Raw genomic sequence first — 25,934 nt, 5'->3', positions numbered from 1 at the left:
TTAATCTTTACCCGGTGTTCTCTCATCTCCCCATCCCCAACCCATTTTCTCAGCAAATTTTATGTTTCAGAGATCAGAGAGTTTTTTTAAAGGCATAGTTGTTGGCATTCATAACTCAGAAGAACAGTTTAGTTTTGCACCTATGCTACCGATTTGAGAATTGTAATAGCTGTTGCCGAGAAGTCATGGGCTGCACATTGCATAAAACGGAGCCAATCCCAGCTATCATTACAGTGCGGTTCCAGTCTGACAAGTGACTGTAATTGCAGCATCTCTTTTTGCATCAGCTGTTCTCCCTGTGTGTGTTTCTAGGACCTGGGAAGAAAGCGGCCACGTTGTTGGTACTGGTATTTATGTATGTATAGTGTGCTGTACTCAACCTAGAAGCATGATTAAGAAGTGAAAGTCTCAAACTTTATTGCAATAAAGTTGGGTTCAGCTTCCGAAGCAAGTATTTCTGTGCCTGTATTTATTTCTCGCGCGCACGCAGCCTTCTGTGCACAATGCAACGTGTTCCGTCACTTCTACGACTTCAGGGACATGTTTTTACTTTTTACTCTGGCCAGTGCTGAGGAGAGGACACAGCGAGGTGAGGCGTAAGTTACGCCCAAAATACTCTTCCACCCCTCTGCCAAGACCATGGCGCTGCATCGCGTCCCTGCGGGTATAATGTAGCCTGCCTCACCTGTATTATAGGTAGGGATAGGCGCGAGGTGGGGGCTGCCCGGGGCTGCGACTTGGAACAGCAGCAATGCTGCTTTCAGAGCAGCCCCTGCAGCTGGGGCGGGGTGGCTGTAGTCTCGAGCCCCCCTGGCCTGGGCCTGGCTCCAATGAATGAGCTGAGACCGCCTCGCCGCGGGCCGGCCTCCCTCCCCCCACTCGGTTAGGCCCGGCCGGTGGCTGCACCTGCATAGGGGAGCCAAGCCGAGTCCAACGGGGAGGGGAGACAGAGGGGCCCACCCAGGCCTGGCTTGCAGAAGCGCCGGGCCAGGCCCCTCCCTGAGAGTCTCCCTCCAGCCGACTTGTCCCTTTAAATATCGAAGGCTGCCCTCCTGTTACTCGCCCTACACTTTGCCCAATGGCCGCGCGGCTTTGCCTGAATGGCAGGTGTCTGCTCCAATGGGCAGGCCGACAGCGTGAGCCACGGAGCGGGTGTTTTAAAGCTTCCCTCCCCGGCTGGGTGGGCGAGTCACTGTGCGGGTGCGCTGCACACGATAGGCTGCGCGACGTGATTGGCGGTCAGTCTAGCCAATGGGCTAGCAAGGCGGGCCGGGGCGCTACCTGTTGTCTAGGAGGGTCGGCCGGCGGCGCGGCGAGCAGAGCTGACGGGTGTGTGGTGTGGGGCTGCAGCAGAGCCGGGCCTACCGCGTGCACAGCTGCCGCTATGTTCCAGGGGCCGGAGGCCGACTCCGCCAAGCCCAGCTCCAGGTACGCGGCGCAGGGCGCGGCCGGGCCCCTCCTTCCCCGGGCTTTGTGCGGCCGGCCGGCGGGCGGAGCTCCGTCTCGGGGCCTCCTGGGCGGAGCCGGGGAGCCCCCGGCGGCATGTGGGGCCGCTCCGGGGTGGCACCGGTTTCTCTCTCCTCCATCGCGGTGTCACCCCTACCCCGCCAGGGAGCGGGGAAGTCCGTACTGGACCGGACGCCTGGGTTCCTTCCTTCTGTTCTCGGCCCAGCGGCGGCGGTTGGAAGAACACCTGGGCTGGGACCTGGGGTCCGCCCCGCGGGCTTCTGCGCGTGACCTTGGGCAGGCGGGGTGACTTTGCCCTGCCTCAGTTTCCCTGGCTGGTGCCCAAAGCGCCGGCCGGGGGGTGGATCCCCGGGTGCGTGCCCAGTGCCCTCTGGGATGGGCGGGGCGGGGCGGTGGATGGAGGGTGGGAGGCGCTCGTGGGTGCCTTAGACTGGATGATAATTGCACTAGCACTGGAGCTGGGGGCTGCGATGTGCCCCCTTGGGCTGCACCGTGTAAACACGTGTCACTGCGGGTGTGTCTGTGCTGGAGAACTGCGACCGGCTCCTCTCCCGCCCGGATGATCCCAGCCTTGGACTTGGGGTCAGCTCCGCTTCTCCAGTGAGAGATTAACTGACTGGGCCCCCAGCCCGGGGTTCTGCCCTCTCCTGGCCGGTCTCTTTCCATGGAGGATTACGCGGATGGCTGCGGGAGAGGCAGGTGGTCTGTCGCTCCCCCCGCGCTATGTCCTGGCCGGGATGGATTCTAGTCCTGGAAGGAGGGCCAGGCCAGGTTGCTTGGTGCAGGGCTGTGTTGGCTTGAGGACGAGGACGTGCCCGTGCTGTTTGATATGTGTCTCTGGAGGGATCCTACACAGCAGCAAGCTTTGTTTAAGTGGGTGTTGGATTTCATCATGGACAAAATACGCTTACAGTGTGGCTGCGCTCCTACTTCCTTCTCAACAGGGACACGCGTCTCAGTGATGTCGTGGAGGGAGGCTGGTTTTACTTTTGAATTTGCAGTGCAACCTTCTCAAAAATTAGAAGTTATGAGATTCTGAGGTCACTTTCAGTTAATCCAGCTTTCAAAGTCCAGAATAAACTATAATTTGAATTTTGAAGGTTTGCCATGAAAACTGCACCCTCAGTATAATCCCTGAAGAGTTTTCTGTTTTCACTTGGGAGCTATGTTCTTCATAACTCCTAGTAGGCTGTGTTGGTGTATGGAATCTGGACTGTAGGGATAAACTCTTCTTACAGTAAACCATGATGCCAAGGTTACAGGAACAATTTCTATCCTGGCAGTGTTTACATTGCCTTTGGAATGCAAACTCCCTCAGCTGTTGTATATACTAACCCAAGCACTTATCTGAGCAGACCTTTAAGATAAGGCAGGCATCTGCTAATGCTGCAGTGTGTCATATATGGGATCTATTGCTGTAGTGTGGTCTCTCAGATGGTTCCTGTATCTGTGTGCAAATGGTGCTTTCAGAAGAGTTCACATCACTAGTCAGAAGGAATTTTTTCCCAAGACTTATTCTAGTCAGAACCCTGACACTTTATTCATTGATAATACCTTTGCAGATAATGCCCTTGCAGTTGTCATGTTTAATTTGTATGCCTAATTCAAAATTTCAATGGCAACCATCAACATCTGGAAGCAAGGCTAAGGCCTTGTCTACACTAGCACTTATGCTGGCAAAATTTTTGTCGCTCAGCGGTGTGGTTTTTTTCACACCTCTGAACAGCATACATTTTGCTGGCATAAGCTCTTGTGTAGCGGATTATGTGGATAGGAAAGAGAGCTCTCCTGCCAACATAATAAAACCACCTAAATGAGCATTGGTAGCTGTGTCTGCGGAAGAGCATCTTCTGCCAACATAGTGCTGTCCACACAAGCACTTACGTTGGAAAAACTTACATTGCCTGGGGGGTGTTCTTTTCACTGGCATAACTTTGCTGACATAACTGATAGTGTAGACAAGGCCTAAATAAATCCTTCTACGTTAGACTGTGTAATACAGCAAGTCTCTAAAAGGAAGTAAGAACTTCTTATGAAATTACTAAAAATCAAACTCTGCAATGGGGCATATTATAAAGCTTTTTTGTTTTAGAGCTGCTGTCTGAGTAACCTTTTAGTCAAGAAACTTACTACAGGGACAGTTCCTCAGTCTCCCAGATTGCTATAGCAATGTACACATTGTTAAATGTGTAAATGTTAAAGCATCTGTAAAGTAATAGAGCCAAAAGAATATCCAAATGAAAGATTTATAATACGTTTTAAAAGCAGTTATGGCCAAGAATGACTTAGTACCTTTCTACCATACATTTTGCATCATCATTCCTGGTTAGCTTTTGGTGCTAATGCTATCTTACTACTAGCTGTAGAAATAGTAGTTCTGTACTTCTCTGCCTTACACAATTTTGTTGAGGATGCATATGCCAATTTCAGTTTCCATACACTTTAGAGCTAATGTGCAAAGCAAAAAATAAATGACTTGTCTTCACCTTGCAGCTAACATCTAACTCTGACTTGTGTGTGTTGATTTGGAGCACAAAGATACCATTTCTCTGCCTTTATTGACTTAGCAGAAGAACACTGTCTGTGGGAGTAGGCATTTAGTAAAACTCATACTTACTACTGGACTAAAACACTATTAGAATGATAACGTAGCAAGCAGTATTTAATGAGTAATAAAAACTCCTTGGGTATGATGAAAGATAGTAAAGCTGGAGGTCTGGCATAAAGATGTTGTGTTTTGTCATAAACATTGGGTGTTGGAAGCTTCCATTCAAAGAACTTGCTCTGTAATAGGAGTTGAAAGCAGGGAGAAGATAGCCTAAGAATTCTTAGGCTATGTCTACACTACAAAGATAAGTTCATTCTAATTAATGACTGCGGCTGATGTCCACACTGCCCTCCTTGGGTCAGTAGTATGCTTCCTCACCAGGAGCACTTCCACTGCCCTAAGGGGGCAGTGTGAGGAGCTGAGACCCTGGCCTCTCAGCTCTGCTGGCAGCTCCCTGCCGGGACCCCAGCTGCCCCACAGGCTCTTGGTGGGCTGCCTCCCACGAGCAAGGTCCAGCTGTCCAGGCTTCTTGCCCCTGCTCCTGGCCAGGAATGGGGTGGCTGCTGTGCTCTAACTGCTTGGCTTGCTTGTCAATTTCACAGTTCTAGTGGAGTCCTCAAATGGACAATAATAACAGCCAAAGGCGGTGTTTACGCTGACAGTGCATCGCCCTAACTACCCCGACATAAAACTACCTCAATGAGCTTATTACGTCAGCATAGCAGGGGAGTTACATTTCAGTGTATACCGTTCTGTTGACAAAACTCTAGAGACAAGGAACATTTCAGTGTATACACCTCCATTGTTCTGTTGACAAAACTCTAGTGTAGACAAGGCATTAATATTCTATGATTCTATGATTCTATGATTCTATGCTTCTGCTGCTGTATGTTGTTCCCTTTAAAGCTATCTATCACTTAGGAGCCAACTGTGCTGACAGACTACTGCTTTTTGGTTGGCTGCTTGCTAGTCATCTCCGTGGTAGTACAGCATAGTGCAAAAGAGTAACAGACTAATTGGTCCTATCTAATTAGAATGGTTACAAACATGATAACTTTCTATAGGAAGTTAGCGCTAGCACTTTACTGTTCAAATACCAATTGAAAATTACAGTTAAACTGAACATTAGCCAGCTTCTTGAAGATGAGCTTGGGTGCTGAAACTTACTGATCTTCACCATCCTTACCCCATCACATCTTTCAGATATTTAAATTTCAAATGCACTAATGTTTCAGACAACTTCCTGAGTCCCAGAAGAGGTGTAAAAACTATCCTGCCTAGCTTCATCCCCTCCCTGACATAATTAAACAAAAAATGTACAAAGTTTTTAAATGAGTACAACAATTGAGTTTAATTTAGTTCCTACAGATCAACGTTTCTCAAATGCAGCCTCCAGTAGGTTTTCCTGCGGCCCCAAAAAAGATGGGGAAGGGGGCAAAGCAGTGGTCTCTCCTTGCAACACCCAGCGGTTCCCACCCTCCCCTGGTTCAGCTGGAGGCTCTGGTGGCGGGCTTCATTCCCCCTCTCCCTGGCTTCAGCCATGGAGTTGTGGGGGCGGGGGACAGGCTCTGTGCTTCAACCCTGCTCCCATGCTTCAGAGCCTGGAACCCCACAGCTGAGCTTCAGCCCCCTGGTGTGGTGGGGGCTCCAGTGTTGGGCTCCGGCTTTCAGGTCCGGTCGTGTCGGTCTCCTCCTCCTCCCCCGTCCCCCCCGCCATGGGATGCTGGGTCAGGGCTTCAGAAAGGCCAGCCTTACTGGTTTCCGTGGTCAAGAGGCAAGGAACGGGGTGAGCCTGGGGTGTGACACTGTAGGAGGGAGCTTAGGGCAATGAATGGGTGAAGGAAGCAGTGGAGCCAGAGGCAATGGCTGGGGGAGGCAGCCGGGGGCAGGGGCACCAAAATACAATTGTACATTATTTTTATTATAGAATCTGCCAAAAAAAAAAAAAAACCAAAACAAAACAAAAAACTTGGCTGTGGTGGGGTCATCTAAGTGGCGCACTCTCTCTCACTGAGGCCATCATGGGACTGCTTAAAGCCTTGTGGCTAACCCCGTCCTCCCTGCCACCCACTTCGAAGAGAGCTGAGAAAAAGTACTTTGTTCCCACCCAAGGATATGAGGACTTGTACTCCCACCCCCCGCCCGGGTCCCTGGTTGTCTTGGTGGCCAAGGAAAGGGGGAGACGGAGGCCCTGTGGAGCGACTCCAAAGGCAAAGGACTCAAAGAAGCTAGACCTATTTGGTAGAAAGGTTTATTCTACAGGAGGTTTACAGCTCTGCAGCGCCAACCAGCAGGCATTGTTAAGGAGATACAATTTTAATGTCTGACTCCATGTCAAAGTTCAGAGACTCACTTCCCCAGGAGTTCAGGCAGGAGTTCTCTGTGCTGGTAGAAGAAGGGACGTTAATAGCCAGGGCATCCCTGCAGCCCACCCTGGATGGGGCAGACTTGGCCATGCACAGGTGTTCTTGGCTGCAGTGCTTGGGCCTGCCGACGGAGGTCCAGCAGTCTCTCCAGGACCTTCCATTTGGCGGGGCCTCGCTCTTCTCAGAGCAGACAGATGCAAAGCCCTGTGGACTGAAGGACTCCAGAGTTGCCCTCAAGTCCCTGCACCCCAGCACCTTTGAGCAAGCATTTCAGGCCTCATCAGAGCGCTGTTTCTTCCCTCCGCTGTCCCGCCACAACGTGCGAAAGAAACGAAGCAGGGGTTTTAGGTACAGGCAGCTGCTCTCATCCACCTCAACATCTCTACCCACACTACCCAAAAGCTGGGGGGGGGGCGCTAAACAGAACTTTTGACAGGGTACCTGAGGGCATTAGACCAGTTCCCATGACACTGGATCCTGTGTTCCCATTGTTTTCAGACCGCCTGTCCCAGTTCAGCTCAGCATGGTCTCGTATCAGCACAGACCGTTGGGTTCTGAGTACAGTAGAGATGGTTATATTCTCCAGTTTGTTTCCATCCCTTCCTCCCATCTTCCCTCCCAGGGACCCTTCTCATTAGCAACTCTTAGCCCAGGAGGTAACCCTCCTCTGAGTGGGAGCTGTGGAGGAGATTCCTCAGAACTTGAGAGAAGGGGTTTTACTCCTGCTATTTCGTAATTCCCAAAGGCAAGGGTCATCTCAGGCCTACTTTAGACCTTTGATGTCTCAACTGCTATCTCAAAAGGCCAAAGTTCTGCAAAGGGCCAAAGGTCTCCTTAGCCACCATCATTCCCTGTCTAGTTCCAGGGGACTGGTATGCCACTGTTGAATTGAGATGCCTATTTCCACATCTGTGTCCTTGGGAAACTGAGAAGATTCTATGAATCATAGAAGATTAGTGTTGGAATGGATCTCAAGAGGTATCTAGTCCAACCCCTGCTCAAAGCAGGACCAAACCCAACATCCCAGCCAGGGCTTTGTCAAGCCACACCTTAAAAATCTAAGGATGGAGATTCCATCACCTCCCTAGGTAACTCATTCCAGTGCTTCACCACCCTCCTAATGAAAAAGCTTTTTCTAATATCTAACCTAGACCTCCCCCACTGCAACCTGAGACCACTGCTCCTTGTTCTGTCATCTACCACTGAGAACAGACTAGCTCCATCCTCCCTGGAACCCCCCCTTCGGGCTGCTATCAAATCCCCCTCACTCTTCTCTTTTGCACAGTAAATAAGCCTCATTCCCTCAGCCTCTCCTCCTAAGTCATGTGCTCCAGCCCCCTAATCATTTTTGTTGCCTTCCTCTGGACCCTTTCCAATTTGTCCACATCCTTTCGGTAGTGGGGACCCAAAACTGGACACAATACTCCAAATATGGCCTCACCAGTGCCGAATAGACGGAAATAATCACTTCCCTTGATCTGCTGGCAATGCTTCTACTAATGCAGCCCAATATGCAATTAGCCTTCTTGGCAATAAAAGCACATGGTTGATTCATATCTAGCTTCTTGTCCATTGTAACCCCCAGGTCCTTTTCTGCAGAACTGCTGCCTAGCCTGTTGGTCCCCAGTCTGTAGCAGTGCCTCAGATTCTTCCATCCTAAGTGCAGGACTCTGCATTTGTCCTTGGTGAACCTCATCAGATTTTTTTGGCCCAATCCTCCAATTAGTCTAGGTCACTGTATCCTATCCCTACCCTTCAGTGTATCTACCACTCCCCCTAGCTTAGTGTCATCCGCTAACTTGCTGAGGGTGCAATCTACCCCATCCTCCAGATCATTAATAAAGATGTTGAACAGTACCGGCCCCAGGACCGACCCCTGGGGCACTCCGCTTGTGACCGGTTGCCAGCTAGACATGGAGCCATTGATCACTACCCATTGAGCCTGATGATCCAGCCAGCTGTCTATCCATTTTATAGTCCATTTGTCCAACCCATACTACTTTAACTTGCTGATAAGAATACTGTGGGAGACTGTATCAAAAGCTTTGCTAAAGTCAAGGTATATCATGTCCACCGCTTTCCACACATCCACACAGTCAGTCATCTCATCATAGAAGGAAATCAGGTTGGTCAGGCATGACTTGACCTTGGTGAAGTCATGCTGACTGTTCCTGATCACCCCCCTCTTTTCCAAGTGTTTCAAAATGGATTCTTTGAGGACCTGCTCCAGGATTTTTCCAGGGATTGTGGGTGAGGCTGACAGGTCTGTAGTTCCCTGGATCCTCCTCCTTCCCTTTTTTGAAGATGAGAACTGTATTTGCCTTTTCCAATCGTCCGGAACCTCCCCCAGTCACCACAAGTTTTCAAAGATAATGGCCAAAGGCTTTGCAATCACATCAGCCAACTCCCTCAACACCCTCGGGTGCATTGCATCCAGCCCCATGGACATGTGCATGTCCAGCCTTTTATAAATAGTCCTGAGCCTGTTCTTTCAGCACTGAGGGCAGCTCACCTCCTCCCCATTCTGTGCTGCCAGTGCAGTGGTCTGGGAGCTGACCTTGTCTGTGAAGACGGGGGCAAAAAAAGCATTGAGTGCTTCAGCTTTCTCCACATCATGTGTCACTAGGTTGCCTTCCCCATTCAGTGAGGGGTCTGCACTTTCCCTGACCACCTTCTTGTTGCTAACATACCTGTAGATAGGGACCCTTTTTATCCTTGACATCCCTTGCTAGCTGCAACTCCAATTGTGCTTTGGCCTTCCTGATTTCACTCTTGCGTGCTCGAGCAGTATTTTTATACTTGGTCATCTGTCCAATCTTCCACTTCTTGTAAGCTTCCTTTTTGTGTTTAAGCTCACCGAAGACTTCTCTGTTAAGCCAACCTGGTCGCCTGTCATATTTGCTATTCTTTCTTCACATCAGGATGGTTTGTTCCTGCACTCTTAATAAGGTTTCTTTATAATACAGCCAGCTCTCTTGGACTCCTTTCCCCTGCATGTTAGCCTCCCAGGGGATCTTGCCCATCCGCTCTGTCAGGGAGTCAGTCTGCTTTTCTGAAGTCCAGGGTCTGTATTCTGCTGTTGTCCTTTCTTTTGTCAGGACCCTGAACTCGACCAGCTCATGGTCACTGCTGCTGGTTACCACCCACTTCTACTTCCCCTACCAATTCTGGACATGTGCAAGCACTCGAAGAAGAAAAAATGGTTACTAACCTTCTGTAACTGTTGTTCTTTGAGATGTGTTGCCTATGTCCGTTCTACAACCTGCCCTCCTGCCCCTCTGTTGGAGTGAGCCAGCAGGAAGGAATGGAGGAGAGTGCGCGGCCAGCTGGTCCCTTTGTACCAGTGCCATAAGCATGCAGCACCAAAGGGCCGGCCTGAGGGGAAAAATTTCCGGTAACTGTATGCTCGAGGCGCACTCACACCTAACATGGAATGGACGTGTGCAACACATCTTGAGGAACATCAGTTATGGAAAGGTTGGTAGCCATGAGAACGTGTCACTGCTGGTTAATCTTGGCAAAAAGGATCTCCTGTTGGGATTATACCTCAATCCCAAACTCCCTTTCTATGCAACTGCCAATTTCCAGTTTTGCTTCTGTTAATAACTGCATCAGAAGTTATCAGTACAATAATCCTTGTCATATTGATAGCTGAAAATGTGAGGACAACATAAGATTGAACTTAATATCAAAATAGCAAAGGGGACAATGTGTTGACTATTAAGATATTTAATTTATTAAAAGCCCAAATCTTAAAATGAAGCTGTTGCAGAATCAGCCACAGAATCAAGAAATCTTGCCACAGAGCCTTGGTTCATTTCCCGTGTAGTAGATAAGGGTTGAAATGCATGGCCTCATTTGGGACTATGCTTAAACTGACTTTCTTAATCCAATGAGGATGTATAGCCTTGCTCTGGGGACTGACCTGCCCTCATATTCCTGCACATGTGCATGCTAACAAGAATTCCAATGGAAGGAATTGCTTTTGTCTGTAAATTGAATGGCATCTCTTCTAAAATTAAGCAATACATTTCTCTTTCCTGTGTATCTCTTTGGCAGTTTTCTTAGACTTCCCCCTTCTGGTCCCTCATTCTCAGGCCACACATAAAAGTGCGTGCAATAGTTCTTTTTTAAAAAAAAACAAAACAAAACCAACAAGGCCACAAAAAGTCATTCATTTAACTGGCTCCATTAGTGTCTCAGTATGTCCTCAGATGCTCTTCTTGACAGAAACTCCTCCCCCAGCTCCTGTTATGGTTTTGGTCACTGGAATGGCCTCAGGCCATAAATTGGCTTTGTGTAAATACAGCTTTTAAATAAAGCTGACGCTTTCTCACATGGCTTTCTTATGTAGGTTTTGATAGCAATTTAGTTCTTAAAATATCTAGAAAAATATAGCTCACTCCTATGGAGAACTGATCAGCTTAGTGACAAAATTAAACTTGAACCTGCTACATCAGAGGTCTTCAGTCTGGGGGGCATAAAGGAACATGCAGGGTGGGCGGGGAGGGAGTGCCACACAGCCCTAAGCTCTGCTCCAGGCCCAGCCACAGCCTTGGCACTTGGCCACGGCCTCCCCGGTGTCGGTGCCCGGCCTCGGTCCCTTCCCTTCTCCCGCAGGGTCGCAGAGCCAGGCTTACGGTCTCAGCACCTGGCTCCTGGCCACAGCGGTCCCCGGGGCTCCCAGACTCCCTAGGGACAACCCTGGCCCCAACTATAGCCCCCGAACATGGCCCAGCCCTAGCTGGGAGGATGTAGGGAGGGGGGTGTGGATGGGTCAGGGGGGCTGTGGTGGTCAAAGTTTGAGGACCTCTGTGCTACATCATGAGCAAAAGGCCTTACCTATTGGGTTTGCGTCTCTAGCTAAAAATCTCCTCAAGTGGAAGGGGTTCGGTAACCTGGCCTTCATAGTGAGACTAGGAGTGTAAAAATTAATCAAACTAGTGAACAAAAACTGGAAAATTTAACTGAGGCTTGTTTTGGCTGAAGAAATGGGGAACTTTCTGCCCTCCCTCCCCCCCGCCCCCCTTTGTAACAGACTGGAACAACTTCTTCAGGAAATCTGAAATGCTGACAGTCATTCTGTGTAACTGAAGTCAAGCTTCACAGAAACAGGGATATTGGCAGCAGGCTGAGGTGCTGCACTGCAAATAGTGTATGTACATTGCTTGAGTTAGGTGTTGCTTTTATCATGTACAGCACAGAGACTGGCTCTCATGTCTTCCTTTGTGTCTCTAATATTGTATCTGACTGTAGAGTCTCAGCCATATGAAGAAGCTTGTTATAGTTGTAAAAGAAAAGACTAGCAGGATCTTATTCAGGGGGCCAAGGCAATATGCCATGTTTATTGTAAATGTAAGAATATCAAAAAGCAGTCACATACACGCACACATTCATACCCAAGAAGTTCTGCAAGCTGGTGTGATCTAATTACCAGTCCTCCTATGCATTGCTCGAGCCAGCCTAGAGGGAGCACAAGGAGGGAGCCGGGCCTCTGTTGGTTGCGACCACCAATGCTCCAAGATGACGATTGCAGAACGAGACCCAAAGTTTCCATGTTCTTACCCCATCTTTTATAGTTACTAGCTCTCACAGCAAGGCCCATAGATTTACATGTCATGCTGCCTCTAGGTTCTGTATGGTTGTTAATCACCAGCTAACTGCAAGCATGACTATTCTCTTATTTCTGTACTTCGTCTTTTCCCAGGGTGGATCCTTCTGTACTTTAGCGTCGTTGATATGCATTCTTCATCCTTCTGGGTCAGGATGATAGTCTGCATCTTTACTCCCAGACTTCTGTTTTCAGAGCAATTTAGGTTTGGTCTTTTTATGCCCTGCACATACATTCCTCACTCTCACATACAAAGAGAATTCATCAAGATGTTTTTAGGTTCAATAGTACAAGTTTCAGGAAAGAGTTTACTTTAAGAAACTAACAAGATGGCATTTACTTATGCCACACTAAACAGTACTATACTATTATCACAACAGTAAAGGAAAAATCTCTCTCTCTATCTCACTTACACAATAAAACAAGGAGTCTACATTTGATTCATTTGCACAGCTCCTGGGGATGGCTCACAAGATGCATTGCACTAAAGACTTAACTGAGGTAATAAGTAATTTAATTGCAAGAGCTCAGTCCCCCCTAATCACCCTTTCAGGCATTGAGTTTAAAAACAAAAAACCCTTAATTTAGGCTGGGAACTAATGATGGAGTTTGGTTCAAGGTCTGGAGGCACTTGGTGGTAAAGGAGGAAGAACTGAATTACCTAGAGAAATGTCCCTAGGGTTAGTCCTAACCTCTCTAGGTTGTCTTTTTCCCACATTTCCTAACTAAAATCTGCTGTAAAACAGGCTTTCTTCTCGTTCTGCTGTTCTGGGTTCCATCAAGTTGCTGAGGCGATCCCTTTCTTGTACAATATATATTTGCCATTCGTAAACAGGAGGTAAAGCAGCTGACCTAGGCATAAAGCTGCAGACTTGTTACTCCAGGGCATGCAAGCCTTGTTGCTAGAATAGGGGTTCCCAACTTTTTACTCAGCGTAACCCCATTTAAACACTAAAAATTTTTGGCAACCCCAGCAGACAAGTCAGGGCATTACCATAAGCATTACATTTATATTTTTCATTTAAAATAATTTTAATGTTTTTTTTTTTTTTTAAATAAAAAATACAACATTGAATACAAAGCCTAAAACAGCTATTAAATCAGTTTATCTGACCTATATTATTTTTGCTTTAACTGGATTATATTTACTGTTCAGTCATACTATTAAACAGCCCTAGATTTCATGGTTGCTAAATTGAGACTTAGGAGTGTGGGAAGGGGGCACACTGCAGAGATTCTAGGCAGCGCTACTATGCACAGGTATCCAGCAACAGACTGCTGTAAGTATGCTGTTCCCCAGTGCTGTCTCAGTTTTGCCAGGAGTGGCTCTGGCTCCCAGACATCGGAGGATACAAAATTACTTTAAAGCCACCTTATCCCTTTTTCCTCAGGGCTGCAAGTTTTGTTGTGCTGCACCTCCTTTAGTGCCTTGTGATAACTGTCCTCATTCATCTCACTTAGGCCCCATCCACAACATTGTGACCACACCCCCTCCCTGCTCTCCTGCCCCAGGCAGCCCCACACTCAGCACTGAGACACCCCTTGCTCTCCTGCCCCTGGCGGCCCCCAGCACTGTGACAACTCCCTCCCCACTCTCCTGCCCCAGGCAGCCCCACACTGAGCCCCCATCTCTCCTGGCCTCCCCTGTATTGTGCCTCCTTTCTCCCCCAGTTGTGCCTCCCTGCATTCCAGGGCTGCCGCCCTGAGCCAGGTGCTACTGGGTGTTGCAATGTGCCCAGGACTCACCAGGGCGTGGAGGGCACGTGGGTGGGGAGGAGACAAAGCAAATGTGGAGGAGTGAGGCCGCTTGCCCATGACCCAGCTGGGCCGGCGCTGCTGCCCTGAATAGGGCCAGAGCCCTTCCCCACGCTGCCCAGTGCTCCCAGCTGGGAGCTGTCCAGTATCTTTGCGACCCCATTTTTTATTGTTACGACCCCAAGGTTGGGAACTGCTGTGCTACTTGCTGGACTAATCTGATTCTACTATAACTTCTCCATGCACTCGTTCCTGTCTCCCTACCTGCAGCCTTATTATGGCTGCATTCTGTTTGCTGAAAACTTGGCTTTTACTGGAATGCATCCCTTCATTCTAAACTCTAGAATGGTTCCCGGAGACTGATCTTTGGTGATGGTGTCACAGGTTTTCTAGTTTAAGAATATTTTAGATATCCTCAATGATTTATCTGGAATTCAGCTGGAATTGTAGTAGAAAAATAGGCATAAAGACTCCAAAAAGAACTCTGACAAAAAGTCTGTTTGATACAGTTTGCAGATTAATTTTATGAAATAACTGTTGATTCAGGCTTCCTTTTTAGTCTCTTATTGCTTCTGGAACATCACAAATAACTAGTAGCTGTTCTGTAGATGTTTCTGGTTGTCCAAAAACAAGAGGTACAGTGCAAAAACTTGTATAAAGGGGAATTAAAAGAGAGCTTTTAAAAAAAAAAATTTTAAAAATTGGTTTTACAAAACCTTAATTTAACTTGAAAATTTGTACTAGTGCAATTTTAATTATAAACTTTATTCTATTTCAGCGACTGACTTCAATGTCAGTGTGGGATGAGTATCTTATCTACATTTTACAAACTGCTGTAGACAATGAACAAAGTACTAAAATTGTATCATTATTCATAGAAGTGGGGTTACAGAACTCTGTAAAACAGGTTTAGGTGCCTAAAATATGGACTTAAGAATGAGTGTCTGAAGTTAGACTCAAGTCTTTGCTTGAGTGTCTCAATTTGAACCACTTCATCCAGGAGATGTCTAATGCCATTCCAAACCCTGCAGTATTTCAGCTTTCTTGATTTGTGGAGCTTCAATCAAAAGGTGATGTGTGCTGCAGATAGAGCAAAAGTTATTGCTTATCAACTTAATGTATTGAGTTTCTGGTGGCTTTCCAATGAGAGGAGGCTAACAAGGCCCTAGAACTAATCTCTTGACATTGATAAGCATGTTAAGTCCCTGTTCCTGAAAACACATGTGCTTTGATTGTAAGCTCTTTGGGGCAGAGACCATCTTTGTTGTGTTTGTACAGCACTTAGCACAACAGGTTCTTGGTCCTTGACTAGGGTTCCTAAGTGCTGTGGTAATACAGGTATTAAATACTCAAGCAGTCACACTGATCTCAAATAAGCATGTGTAAATGTTTACAGGATCAGAGCTGAAGTGTGATTTTTCTTTTTTAATGAGAACCCTGTGTAAAATCTGAAATTCTAACCATTAGGAAACTCTTGCCTCTGTCATTCTGATTGTATTAAACATTCAGCTTCTCAATTTAAGACTATAATATTAGAAGAAAGGAAAACTAGCAACAGCTAACCATTGTTTAAATTGTTTTAACCATTCTGGAGATATCCAAGCATCCACATGTAGCGAAACAAAGTTCAAAAGGAGGATGTGAGCATTCAGTTGCATGCTGCAGAGTATCTAGAGAAATAGCAAGTTAATTCATATCAAAAGCTAGAACATTGCATTACAAACTCTTACTGGAATTGCAGTTTGCCTGAGAACAAGGCCTGTCTACACTAGCACTTACGTTGGCAAAACTTATGTCGCTCAGGGGTGTGAAAAACAAACATCCGAGTGACATAAGTTTTGCCAGCATAAGCACTTGTGTGTACAGTGCTATGTCCGTGGGAGAGCTCTCTCCTGTTGACGTAACACAGCTACACAAGCGCTCTTACAGCTGTGCTGCTGCAAGTTTTAAGTGTAGACTAGCCCTAAGCTTACTTCTGAGGGGCAATTTGACAAGTTAAATTGTTGCAAGTGATTTTTAGTGTGATGTAGCCAAAGTAAGACTCCATTGGGACACCATTCTTTAAAGGGATAGAACTAAATGCTGCCTCATTCTGGAAAAGCATTCTGCTCTGTGCATACAGTCACAGCACAAGCTAAGCAGAATTGATGATGTACAGGGAGGAAAGGGCTGCCCCTGATCTTGCTTTAGCAAGTATAACTGTCTCCCTTCACTTGCTCGCTGTCTCTTAAGTTTGCTTTGCTCAAGTGGACACTATATATGAATCTACACTTTTATAGAAGAAAAATGTCAAGCTAAAGGAAATATTGCTGTGTATGAGGGTTGTGTCCAAGCCCTGGAATGTAACCCTTCCAGCCAGCATTATTATAGTAGGTCACAAAGGGATTCTATTCAGGCATCTCCTGTTCAGAACTGGTATCTGTATCAATAAAACATTCTGAATACTTCCTCTTCTGGAAGAGGCAGGTATGGCACCCCACTTCTGCTCAGTGTTGGCTTACAAATGTTTGGTCCTTGACAACCAGATAAGTGTGTGAATTTAAAATGATAGAACTACACGCAGGGTTCCTAACTCTGGTCTGCTGATCCCAAATTATGTAATATAATAAACTGAGCACTTTAAGCAAATTTAATCTTTGCTTTGGAGGATGGGTGAGGAGGAATATGGCAAACATACTGAATGCTGAAGACATCAAATAAGTTGACATCTATCAGTAACTGCTAATGTTCTGCAACACAGAGTACTGAAACCCCCTGGAGGAGGCTCTAATAATCTGTTTGGGAGCACAGAAGAACCACGTTCCAGCAGGCCACACAAGATGGCATCTGGCATCTTTGGAGCAGCTGAGGAACCTCAGAACTTTCCAAAAAGAACCAATCCTCCAGGTGAGAACAGTTGCCTCAGGGAAGCCACAAAGGAGAAGAGGTATAATTTGGTTCTTTGTACAGTGTACATGGTCCAGCTCAGTATCCTAGAACAAAGTATACTTTGGCTTTTTCCTGCTATAGCATTTTTTGCTGTCCTGTAAGCTATACACTGCTGCTAGTTGACTGAGCTTGTGCACTAAACCCCTTTGTGCTTCTTAAAGGCAGAAAACTTGTTTCTCATTGAGGCATTTATGATTAAATGTGGAACAGTTCTATGAATGCAGATTTGATGCTCAGTGTCTTTTGAGAGAACAATTCCTGGAAATAGCTTACAACACTAGTTTTGCAAGACAGTTACCAGATTCACTTCCAGGGGTTGTACAAAGCAGCACTAAATTGCTTTCCAGAGCTATTTGAACATCTTGCAAACTAATATCTGCAAACTGGTATTTTGGTGCCATACTAGTAGTAGTACTTGGCAGTGCCATCCCAGTTCTGGAGCAGATATTAAGGAGCTTAGAAGGAAGTCTTATCCATTCCTCTTGCAATGCAAGGTATTTCGGGAAGGGTAGTTAAAAGATGGTGATTAGCATGGCTTGCACTCTGCTACATCCTCTGCCAGATCATTAGAGATACCTCTGACAGATCATGTTAAAATAATCTTCTTTCAGAAGCATATGTTCAAGTAGCAGGGCTTCAAAACAATATTGCAATGAATCAAGGAGTGCTGAGTTTAGCTCTAAACTGACCTTGTGCTGTAAAATACAGTACTCTTTCTCCTGGTGAGCCATCAGTCTGACCTTGTTAAAGATAGGGATTGGGGAAATTATTAGTTTACCAGCTAGGCTTGAAGGATTTAAAACACTGAAAAAAGCTAATATGGGATGAGAGTTTTGGAAGTCTTCTGCCTGTAGGCAGCAATTACACTACTCGGTCAATGTCACAAGAACCTCGAATTAACCATTTTTAAAGCTTGAAATGGAACTGATATTGCACTGTGTAAACCTACACAAGAGGATCATGTTTCTGCTTGCACATTTCATGTGAGCTTTCGTCACATGGATAGTTTTAGTGGTGATAAACTTGCCAGCAGTGAAATATGGGGCATTATGTAAATAGCTGCCCTATTAGATGAAAGGTATTAACTGTAATAACCAGTGGTGAAAACGTACAGATTTTTTTTTTGGTGAGACAAGACTTTACGTATCTTGAGGAAATAGTAGTAAGCAAAATTCTAGGATTTCTGGACTTACAGTGCGGATTCAGTCAGTGATACTGAAAGCATCAAACTTGGATATTTGACTGTTTTTTAATCAGATTTTTGTTAAAGTTTTGAAGAAAGTTAGAAGGGAATAATACAGAACAGTTTAAAACCCTTTTCCAAGTAACTGTTAGTTACCTTGCAGGGGGCAAAGGAAGTGGTATCTTTGAGGATCCTAACCCTGTCCAGTCTCGTCAGCGCATGAATCCACCTGGTGGGAAGACAAGTGATATCTTTGGGTCTCCAGTTCCTGCCAGCCCCGTTCGAGCACACCCAAACAAACCCAAGGTATTTGTACTGCTGTGAAAATGGGTTTAAAAATAAAAGCTGCTAATAGGGTTTACTATAATCTGGTAGAGTTTATGAACAAGGCCCCAGTGTACTATATGGCATGTTAGTCCTACATTATGCTTCTGGTAACCCAAAATTAGTCAGCACTGCCTCCCCAATCCTCTTCTAGTCAAGTATCCTTTGTTAGTTTGATCATAATCTAATTTATGCTGCATCAGTTCTCAGTGGGCTGCAGATTTTTGTGCTTAAAAATGTCTAGTTGTGCTGTGGAACTATGAGGGGAAGCTGAAAGCATTTGCAGTTGTGTAGAGGAGAACTGATGCTGTTGTCATCCAGTTATGGTGGCGGCTCTCTTTGGAGAACCAGGAGGCATTTCAGGCTTTTGGCATTGGAAGGCGATGGAGGTCCTCTCTCCTTTTCCCAGGGGTGCTGAATTCCTTACTATTCACCTCCACAAGCCTTTACATAAACCAGCTGCTCTCTGCCTCCCATACCCATGTATGCAACAGCATTAGCTTGACTTTCTGCTAAAAAGATCAGCAATGAAATAGCTAATTTAAATGTCAGCCTTCTCCTTCATTCAGCTTCAGACCCAACACCCCCTTATTTCACACTGTCTGCAGATTCAAGCATATGTCAATATATCCATCTATATTTCCATTTTAAGGCTCTCAACAATGGCTAGAGACCTATTTTTGTGTATGGAAACAGATTCTGGTGCACAATTATGGCAGTCATAGATTACTATGTGGCAATTTACTTGGCTGCATAATCACATTAGACACAAGGTCATAGCTATGAGCAAACATTCTTCTTGGGGAAAGGAGTGTAAATATTTGCCATTTATGTACCATGTTCTTGCATAGTAGATGGACTCCTGCATTTTGGCTTGTTCACTCTTTCCTTACATTAAAACTGCACTGCTGAGTGAGTCGGCCACCATACTGGCAAAGTTCTTGACAATTGGACAGTCTATGGGTGTATGCTGCTCAGGGGGCTGATGTTACTTTGGGGGGGTGTGCTGTGCTTCTCTTACCCCCACAGCAGGTGGCTCTGGGCAGCACTGCTGTGAAATTGGCTCATCTCTAGAAACACAATTTTGCCCAGCCTAGTGTGGGGGAGGGTGGCATGGACCATTGTAAATTTGGGATGGAGCAGGGATGCGGTGGTGGTAGCAAGAGGTGGGGAAAGAAATTATTCTGCTGGGTCTTATGCAGAATCCGACTCACTTTCTCCTCCTCCGAGCATTCAGTCCAGTTTATGTGCCCTCTTGCAATCTACTTTAAGGTCACACTCCACAGGTGGAGAAATGCTGGAGTACTCGCTTGAAAGACTTGACGCTGTAGGGTAATGGGAGGCTGTTGTGAAGGAGGGGGTTAAAAGTATTATCTCTTTAGTGTTGTTTTCATGGCAGCCCTTTCTGCTGGTGTGAAACAATCATAGAAGCAAGAGAACCTTAATGATTTGATGTACTGGGTATTTTATCTAATTGTATTAATCTAACTGCAGCAGTCTTGGTAGGAGGAGATACTTTGAAGCCACTCTTGCTCATCACAGCTGATTCCTGAATCTGAAAATGGGTCAGTGAGGGTGGGTGAAAACTGTCCCTTAAGGCTTTGTCACTCAACTGACTCAGTAATCCAAACTGGTCTGGATACTTCACTGATCATGTGTTTTATTACTGAGACACTGGAGTACCAAAGAGCTTGCTATTCTGGGTCTCAATACTTGCTGCTATTTTGGGATGCCAGCGGGTACGTGTAGAAAAAAGAGTTGCAGGATAATGATCTAGGATGAATATAGATTCAGGGTAGAAAGTCTTAAGCACCTAATGGACTAGTGCTCTATTTTCCTTATATCAGGTGAGTTGTCTTGGTAAGCCATACAGTCAGCGCAGCATAATGTGGAGAGCACACAGGGATCACTGTCTCTTTGTGAGAGCGACTATAGCATCAAGTTCTTCAAAGCCATTGCAGGAGGCTTCACGCAGAGCAAGCTGCAGCATTTGCCTCTTAATGCAGAAATCACATGGTCTTGGTGTAAAGGATCCATTAGGTCTAAGACTTAAGAATATCTTGAGGTGGAGGAGTAGTTCACTTAACCCTAAAACGGTTCTGGTTTTATTGCAGGATCACATTGTCTTACAAGAAGGAGGAGATGCATCAAAGGAACTGAAAGGTAAAGCGAGAGAAACATCTTTTGCTGAGATGCTGTACAGAGTATTTTGGCCTGTGTATGCAAAGAGGAAGAGTGAACAAGCCTTTTATGCTAGTTTTCAGGACAACACAGTCAAGCAAGGTCATGGCTATCAAACTTCAAACTGGGCAGTTACACTGTCAATATCCATTACAATGACAGGAAACAGGACAGGCTGTGACCCTAAAATAACCACATGACCTCTTCCATTAAGCTGGGTCACTCTACGTAGAGTATCGAATGGGGGTCCTACGCTGGGTTGATATCTAGATATGAGAAGTGTCTATCTTGATTGTTTTTATAGGAGACTCTTTTTGTACTTTAGCCCAAGTCCTTAGATGTGGTGAGCCAAATGGACCAACTTGTGTCCTTGCTGCTTCAGAATGGGATGATCCAAGTTAACTGAACAAATTCAGGTGTAACTCCCATTTCTGCAGCTCTCAGACAGTTGAGTTATTCTGGTAGTGTATCTGAATCTTGAGTGGAATGATTTATTTAAATGGGGGAATGTAGACACAATTATTGGCAAGATGTATACAAATATTGTGGTAAACTGTTCCTCCTTCTCCCCCATTCATAGCTCCTCATTCTGGCCGCCTTTAACTGTAGCTATGAAATAACTGATTTTCCCAGAATGCATTATTGCTCCATTACTAGCTGCTAAGTGAGAGCATAATGTAAGCTGTATTTGTGAGCTCAAAGCTGCTACCTGGCAGTGCATAGTGTTTATCCTCTAAGCTGGGAGGTTGGCACGCTATCATTGTGAGTATGTGATACAAACATTTTACAGTATATACTAATCTTACACAGCAGAGGGCATAAATAATTGGTGAGACCAAGATTGGAGAGTCTGGGAAGAAACAGGCTTTGAGCAGGGAAAGTGCATGGGAACAGGGAGACTGTTCAGAGCAGGGGCCCCATAAGTGAAGGGGTAAGACGAAAGGAGCAAGGCTGTTGAAGGTCAGGGTATATAAAAGGCAATGTTACTGCACTGCAGTCTAACCACTCTAATCTCCCTTGTTGTCATACAGCTACAGAAAACAAAAAACTACAGCCACACATGGAAGACAGAGGCGAGAAGAGAGACCTTGGGAAAGAAGAGCCAGGCCCCAAGATAGATGATCATGAGCCCAGACTGGGGCCAAGGCCACGGTCACACAACAAAGTCCTCAATCCCCCTGGTGGCAAATCCAGCATTGCATTCTATTAGAAATGTTCAGTTTCACTAATGGAGTCAGCACAGAAACTTTATCTATGGATCTTCAGGTTTGTTTCCAGACAGACACCTGTATGGGAACAGATGCTTTAGGCAGGTGGATGAGGGCTTTAGTGACTGTCTATATCTGATTAGATGAGAGGACAGCTTGATGTTCCAGGCTTCTGTAAAACCTGTTAAGGCATGGTGCTTATGGAAATAACTGAAGATTTTTTTTATGTGCTAGACAGTGCAGGGTTCAAGGGGACAGTAGCTAAATAAGTGCAAGAGGAATGTTCCTATGTGGAGGGCAATTAAAAATACTCAAACTTGCAACCAGTTAGTTGCTCAGACTCTTGGACCTAAGCATATAGGTAGAGTTAGCATGGTGAAAGTCCATCCTAGTGTGTGGAACTTGGATGCCAGGCCTGGGCTTACCTAACTGAGACAGTAGCCAATGCTCTTCTTGTGGGCAGTGTATCCTAACCTCAAGAAGGTAAAAATTGATCTGCAACCACTTTAATATAATGTGCTTCATGCTAAGTGGTGTTGCTGGGTTCTAAACAATTCTGCTTAGACCTTGGCCATGATAAGAAGAGGTTGCCTCACCAGGCAGATGACTCCTGGGGTGGGGACAGTGCTAAAACACTCATTCTTGTGTGTCAATCTTACAAGCCATCATGTGTTGTAAACTTTTGGAGCACTTCCAGTAATAGTCTAAGCTGATATATACTAGTTCTTGACAAAAGGAAAAATAGTGGACTGTCTCCTGCAGGTACTCTTGGAAAGATCTTATTTCATTGATGTCATGCAAGGGTGCTTCCAGCTTTTCTGGTAGAGATGGCAGTGAGTTAGGCACACACAATTACATCTATTGGAAGAATTCTGACAAATGATAGTAAATGTATTATTAGATTCTGGAAACTGTCCCAGGAGGTTCTAGGGAGCCAGTTTTGATGGCCCATCACCAGCTTCTAAAAGCCCTCATGTACAGATGCTTTAGCTTGTGCAAGGGATTTTCTTCCTCTGACCTGCAGAATAATACTGTTTTGCTTATATCCTCCATAGTGCAGTGGCTTTTGTTTTTTGTTTCTCTGCTGACTCTGTTAGTGAAATCTCCTGTTTTGTTAGCCTTAGGTTGCCGTTGACTGCCTCAGTTATTCCTTGGTAGTGTGGACAATTCAAGCTGCTCATCCACACATACTGCTGTAGCTATCTTGAGACTTAGTCCCTGTTCATCTGCTTGGGACAGTCTAAAGATCACTGCAATACTCTTCTGGCATACTGGCTGTTTTGAATTACACTTGCAAGAATGTGCATTGTTTCCTTTAATTAGGTATGTGGGTTTGGGGTGGGGGTGGTTGAAGAAGGGCTCTCCCACTTCATTTGCCAACTCTGACTGGACTTTCCTCGAACATATCCAGGGTTTCAGTATTTGATAACACCAGGTGCTTAGACTGTTAGCCACCTGTAATAGTGATTTAAAAACCTCCAAAATGAACTCATTACCTACAGGAGTTTTTCAGGCACACCAAAGAACAAGTGGCCTTTATCTCTACAATGGCTCCATGTACCAGTAGCTGTTCTAGCTCAGTTTCACTGAAAACTTTCTGCAACAAACTATTCAGAAGAGCCATCTCTTGGCCAGGTGCTACAACACCGTGGAGGTCATAATGACTGTTGAAGTGCCCAGCAAAGATGAATGACTGTGCCACAGACTCACAGCTGCCTTTTTAACTTACAAATTGAAAATCCCCTTTTAGGGGGTGGAAATGGCAGCAATCTTAATGCCTCCTGTGCCTCTCTCATGGGAGGCGTGGCGCTCCTGCTGTTGGCTCCCTTTAAATGTAGTAGTATGGTGAACAGTAGTAGTGAGGGAGGGTGATCCCAGTCACACCTCTGTTTTAGATCCATATTCCCCTCATAAAGCAGTTTCCTAGCTGCTATTCCTATTTTGTTTATTTTGTTAAGCCTGTAAGGGGTCCCCTGCCTTTTCTCCTTTGCTAGTGTTTAACTTCCCTTTCCAGTATGAGTAAGGCTTTTCAAGGGGGTTAGCAGCTAGGAAAGGCCAACCAGTCTGGCCTTGAGCTTCTGTACTGAAGGGTTTGTTTGTAGGCAAGTCAGTGAGCTTAGTCTGTAAGATATAAAGCTTTGAGTCTAACTGGAGCTGGAGTATTGGGCTGTGCATTTCTCCAGTGCCTGGGTTAGTTTCCAGCTACATCTTAAACTACTTTGGACTTCTGTCTGCATGTGTTGGCTAGCATTTCCCTCACTGGTGTATGGCCTGTGCTCAGTGTCTCAAGTACAAGTTTGATAAGGACACGTTTTTTCATACCCAAGGTCAGGAGGGGACTGGAACTTTGTATCAATGGTTAAATCATGGACTTCGCAATAAACCACAGTATTTTGTTACTTCACTGTGTGTAGTTGGGGTCTCCTGTAAATAAGTCACTGTCCTAGTCTAAAGCAAACACTTTAGTCTGTGATCAAATTCCACATACCAATTCCTGTGTAATTTTCAAACACCTACTTCCTATCATCGCTAATTTTAAAGATGCTCCCTCATCCTCCGTGGCGTGGCAGGCTTGTACCCCTCCTTCGTGCCGCAGTATATCCTTGAATCAGAATCTGATGGCTTCACCGGTAATGGATACAAGAATGACAGTGGAGCAGCTTCCATCAGTTGGTGTTTAGATGAGTTCTGCTGTCTTACCCCCTTTCCATAAATCTTGTACAGCTGTCCAGTTTTGAAATTGTCTGAATCTGCCTTTAATCACTTTTGCTATTGGGCATTTATACTTGTCCCTAGAAATGGATCCATATTTGTGAAAATTCATACCTTTCCTTCCTGGAACACGTTAATGCATAAAACTGTACTTGTATATTTAGCTGTTTTTGTTCTGTAACTAGATATTTTGAGACTACTACTGAAACACACCCAACTCCAGATAAATTAGACAGCATAGCAGCTAGAGGTAAATATTAACTTAAGGTGAGCTAGGCAGGCTCTCTCTCAAATTTGTTTTTTTTTCAGAGCTGGAATGGTGTAAACAACCAGACAGCCATATCCTAACTGCAGACTGAACTTCACCTTATCTAGGTGCTGTGTGTGAGACCAAGCTTTCCCCTTCCATCTCTTAATAGAGTGCATTCTTAAACCCATCTTTTAGGTAAGAGCTTGTGCACCTGTGAAATAGTATCAATGATATTTAAACCTTATTGCACTGGTAGGAAGGGGATAAATGAGTACAGGGTATGTAATCTATTAGAGTGCCATCAAGGATTCAGGTAGTGGAGTTGTGCATTCCCCTAGTTACAGAACTATATAACAAAGTGCATAATATGCAATCTGCAAATGAAGGAGAGTTCTGCAAATGAGTTTTTTTCCAGAAGAAACAAATCCGACTTGTACTATTTCCAGACTTGTAAGGTAAACATGATCCAGGTTAATGCTCTAGACAGCGCAACAGAAAAGTGCAGGTGACCTAGAGTAGATACTGAAGTTAGCTTAAGATGGAGCATCAGTGTTGATTGATTGCATGATTTGGCAAGTCACTACAGAAAACAGTTGTAGGCTTTTCCATGTCTCAAATAGTGATCATATATCATTTGACCATGTTGTTCAAAATTCACTATGCATACTCCTGAGAAACACTAGAAAACTTACTTCTGTAGGGGGGAGGGAGGAGTAGCCCCATACCTACTTTAGAAATAAAGGGCAGTCAGGACTGACCCATCTGTTTGTTAGAATTCTTTGAAGGTGTCAACAAGTATCCATCTAGTGTACTTAAACTTCCATGAAGCCTTTCAAAGTGTCCCTCAGCAAAAGCTCTTAAGCAAAGTAAGCTGTCCTGGGCTCAGAGAAGGTCCTCTCCTGAATAAAAGAAAGAATTTATTCCTAGCTGTTTCATCAGTTTTCTCCATGGAAGGAGGTAAATAAGGCGGTGGTTCCCAACCTATGGTCTGCAGACTACCAGGGGTCTGCAGGAAAAAAAAAAACCCAACATCTTCAAGGAAATTAGTTGCAGGGGGTGGTCTGTGAAATGTTTGGAGGTTGAAAAGGGGTCCACACCTGAGAAGGTTAGGAACTACTGCTCTAAGGAGCAGGAGTGGGAGCTGTGCTGTTCAACATTCATAAATGTGGAAAAGGAGAGAGGTGGCAAAAATTGTAGTTAACTCAGTTGAATAATTTTGTATTAAGTCTAAAGCTGACTTTAAAGAATTACCCAATTTCTTGAGCTTTTGTAACTAGTCAACAACAGGGCTGCTGAAATTCATTGTTGAAAAGTGTAAAATAATGCATATTAGAAAACAATCCCAACTTTCCATACAAAATGAGGGGTCTAAATTAGCTGTTTCCACTCAAAGATTTTTAG

The 25,934-nt window shown here is 45.3% G+C and overlaps 1 protein-coding gene across 1 annotated transcript; it reads left to right on the top strand.

Annotated features, from left to right (window-relative positions):
* Positions 1-1,256: 1,256 nt before the first annotated feature.
* Positions 1,257-23,975, top strand: JPT2 (Jupiter microtubule associated homolog 2). The gene is made up of 5 exons (XM_067551418.1): positions 1,257-1,428; positions 16,488-16,633; positions 18,022-18,164; positions 20,297-20,345; positions 21,395-23,975. The coding sequence occupies exons 1-5, from the start codon at positions 1,385-1,387 to the stop codon at positions 21,571-21,573; spliced, it is 561 nt and encodes a 186-aa protein (XP_067407519.1). The 5' UTR covers positions 1,257-1,384; the 3' UTR covers positions 21,574-23,975.
* The last annotated feature ends 1,959 nt before the right edge of the window (positions 23,976-25,934 follow it).

The sequence above is a fragment of the Emydura macquarii genome, unplaced genomic scaffold, assembly GCF_026122565.2.
Source record: "Emydura macquarii macquarii isolate MOO-44397 ecotype Brisbane River unplaced genomic scaffold, CSIRO-AGI_Emac_v2 contig_1348, whole genome shotgun sequence".
In the NCBI taxonomy this organism is placed as follows: domain Eukaryota; kingdom Metazoa; phylum Chordata; order Testudines; family Chelidae; genus Emydura; species Emydura macquarii.
Note: the sequence above shows the minus strand (reverse complement) of the source record. Positions and strands in the feature narration are given on the sequence as shown.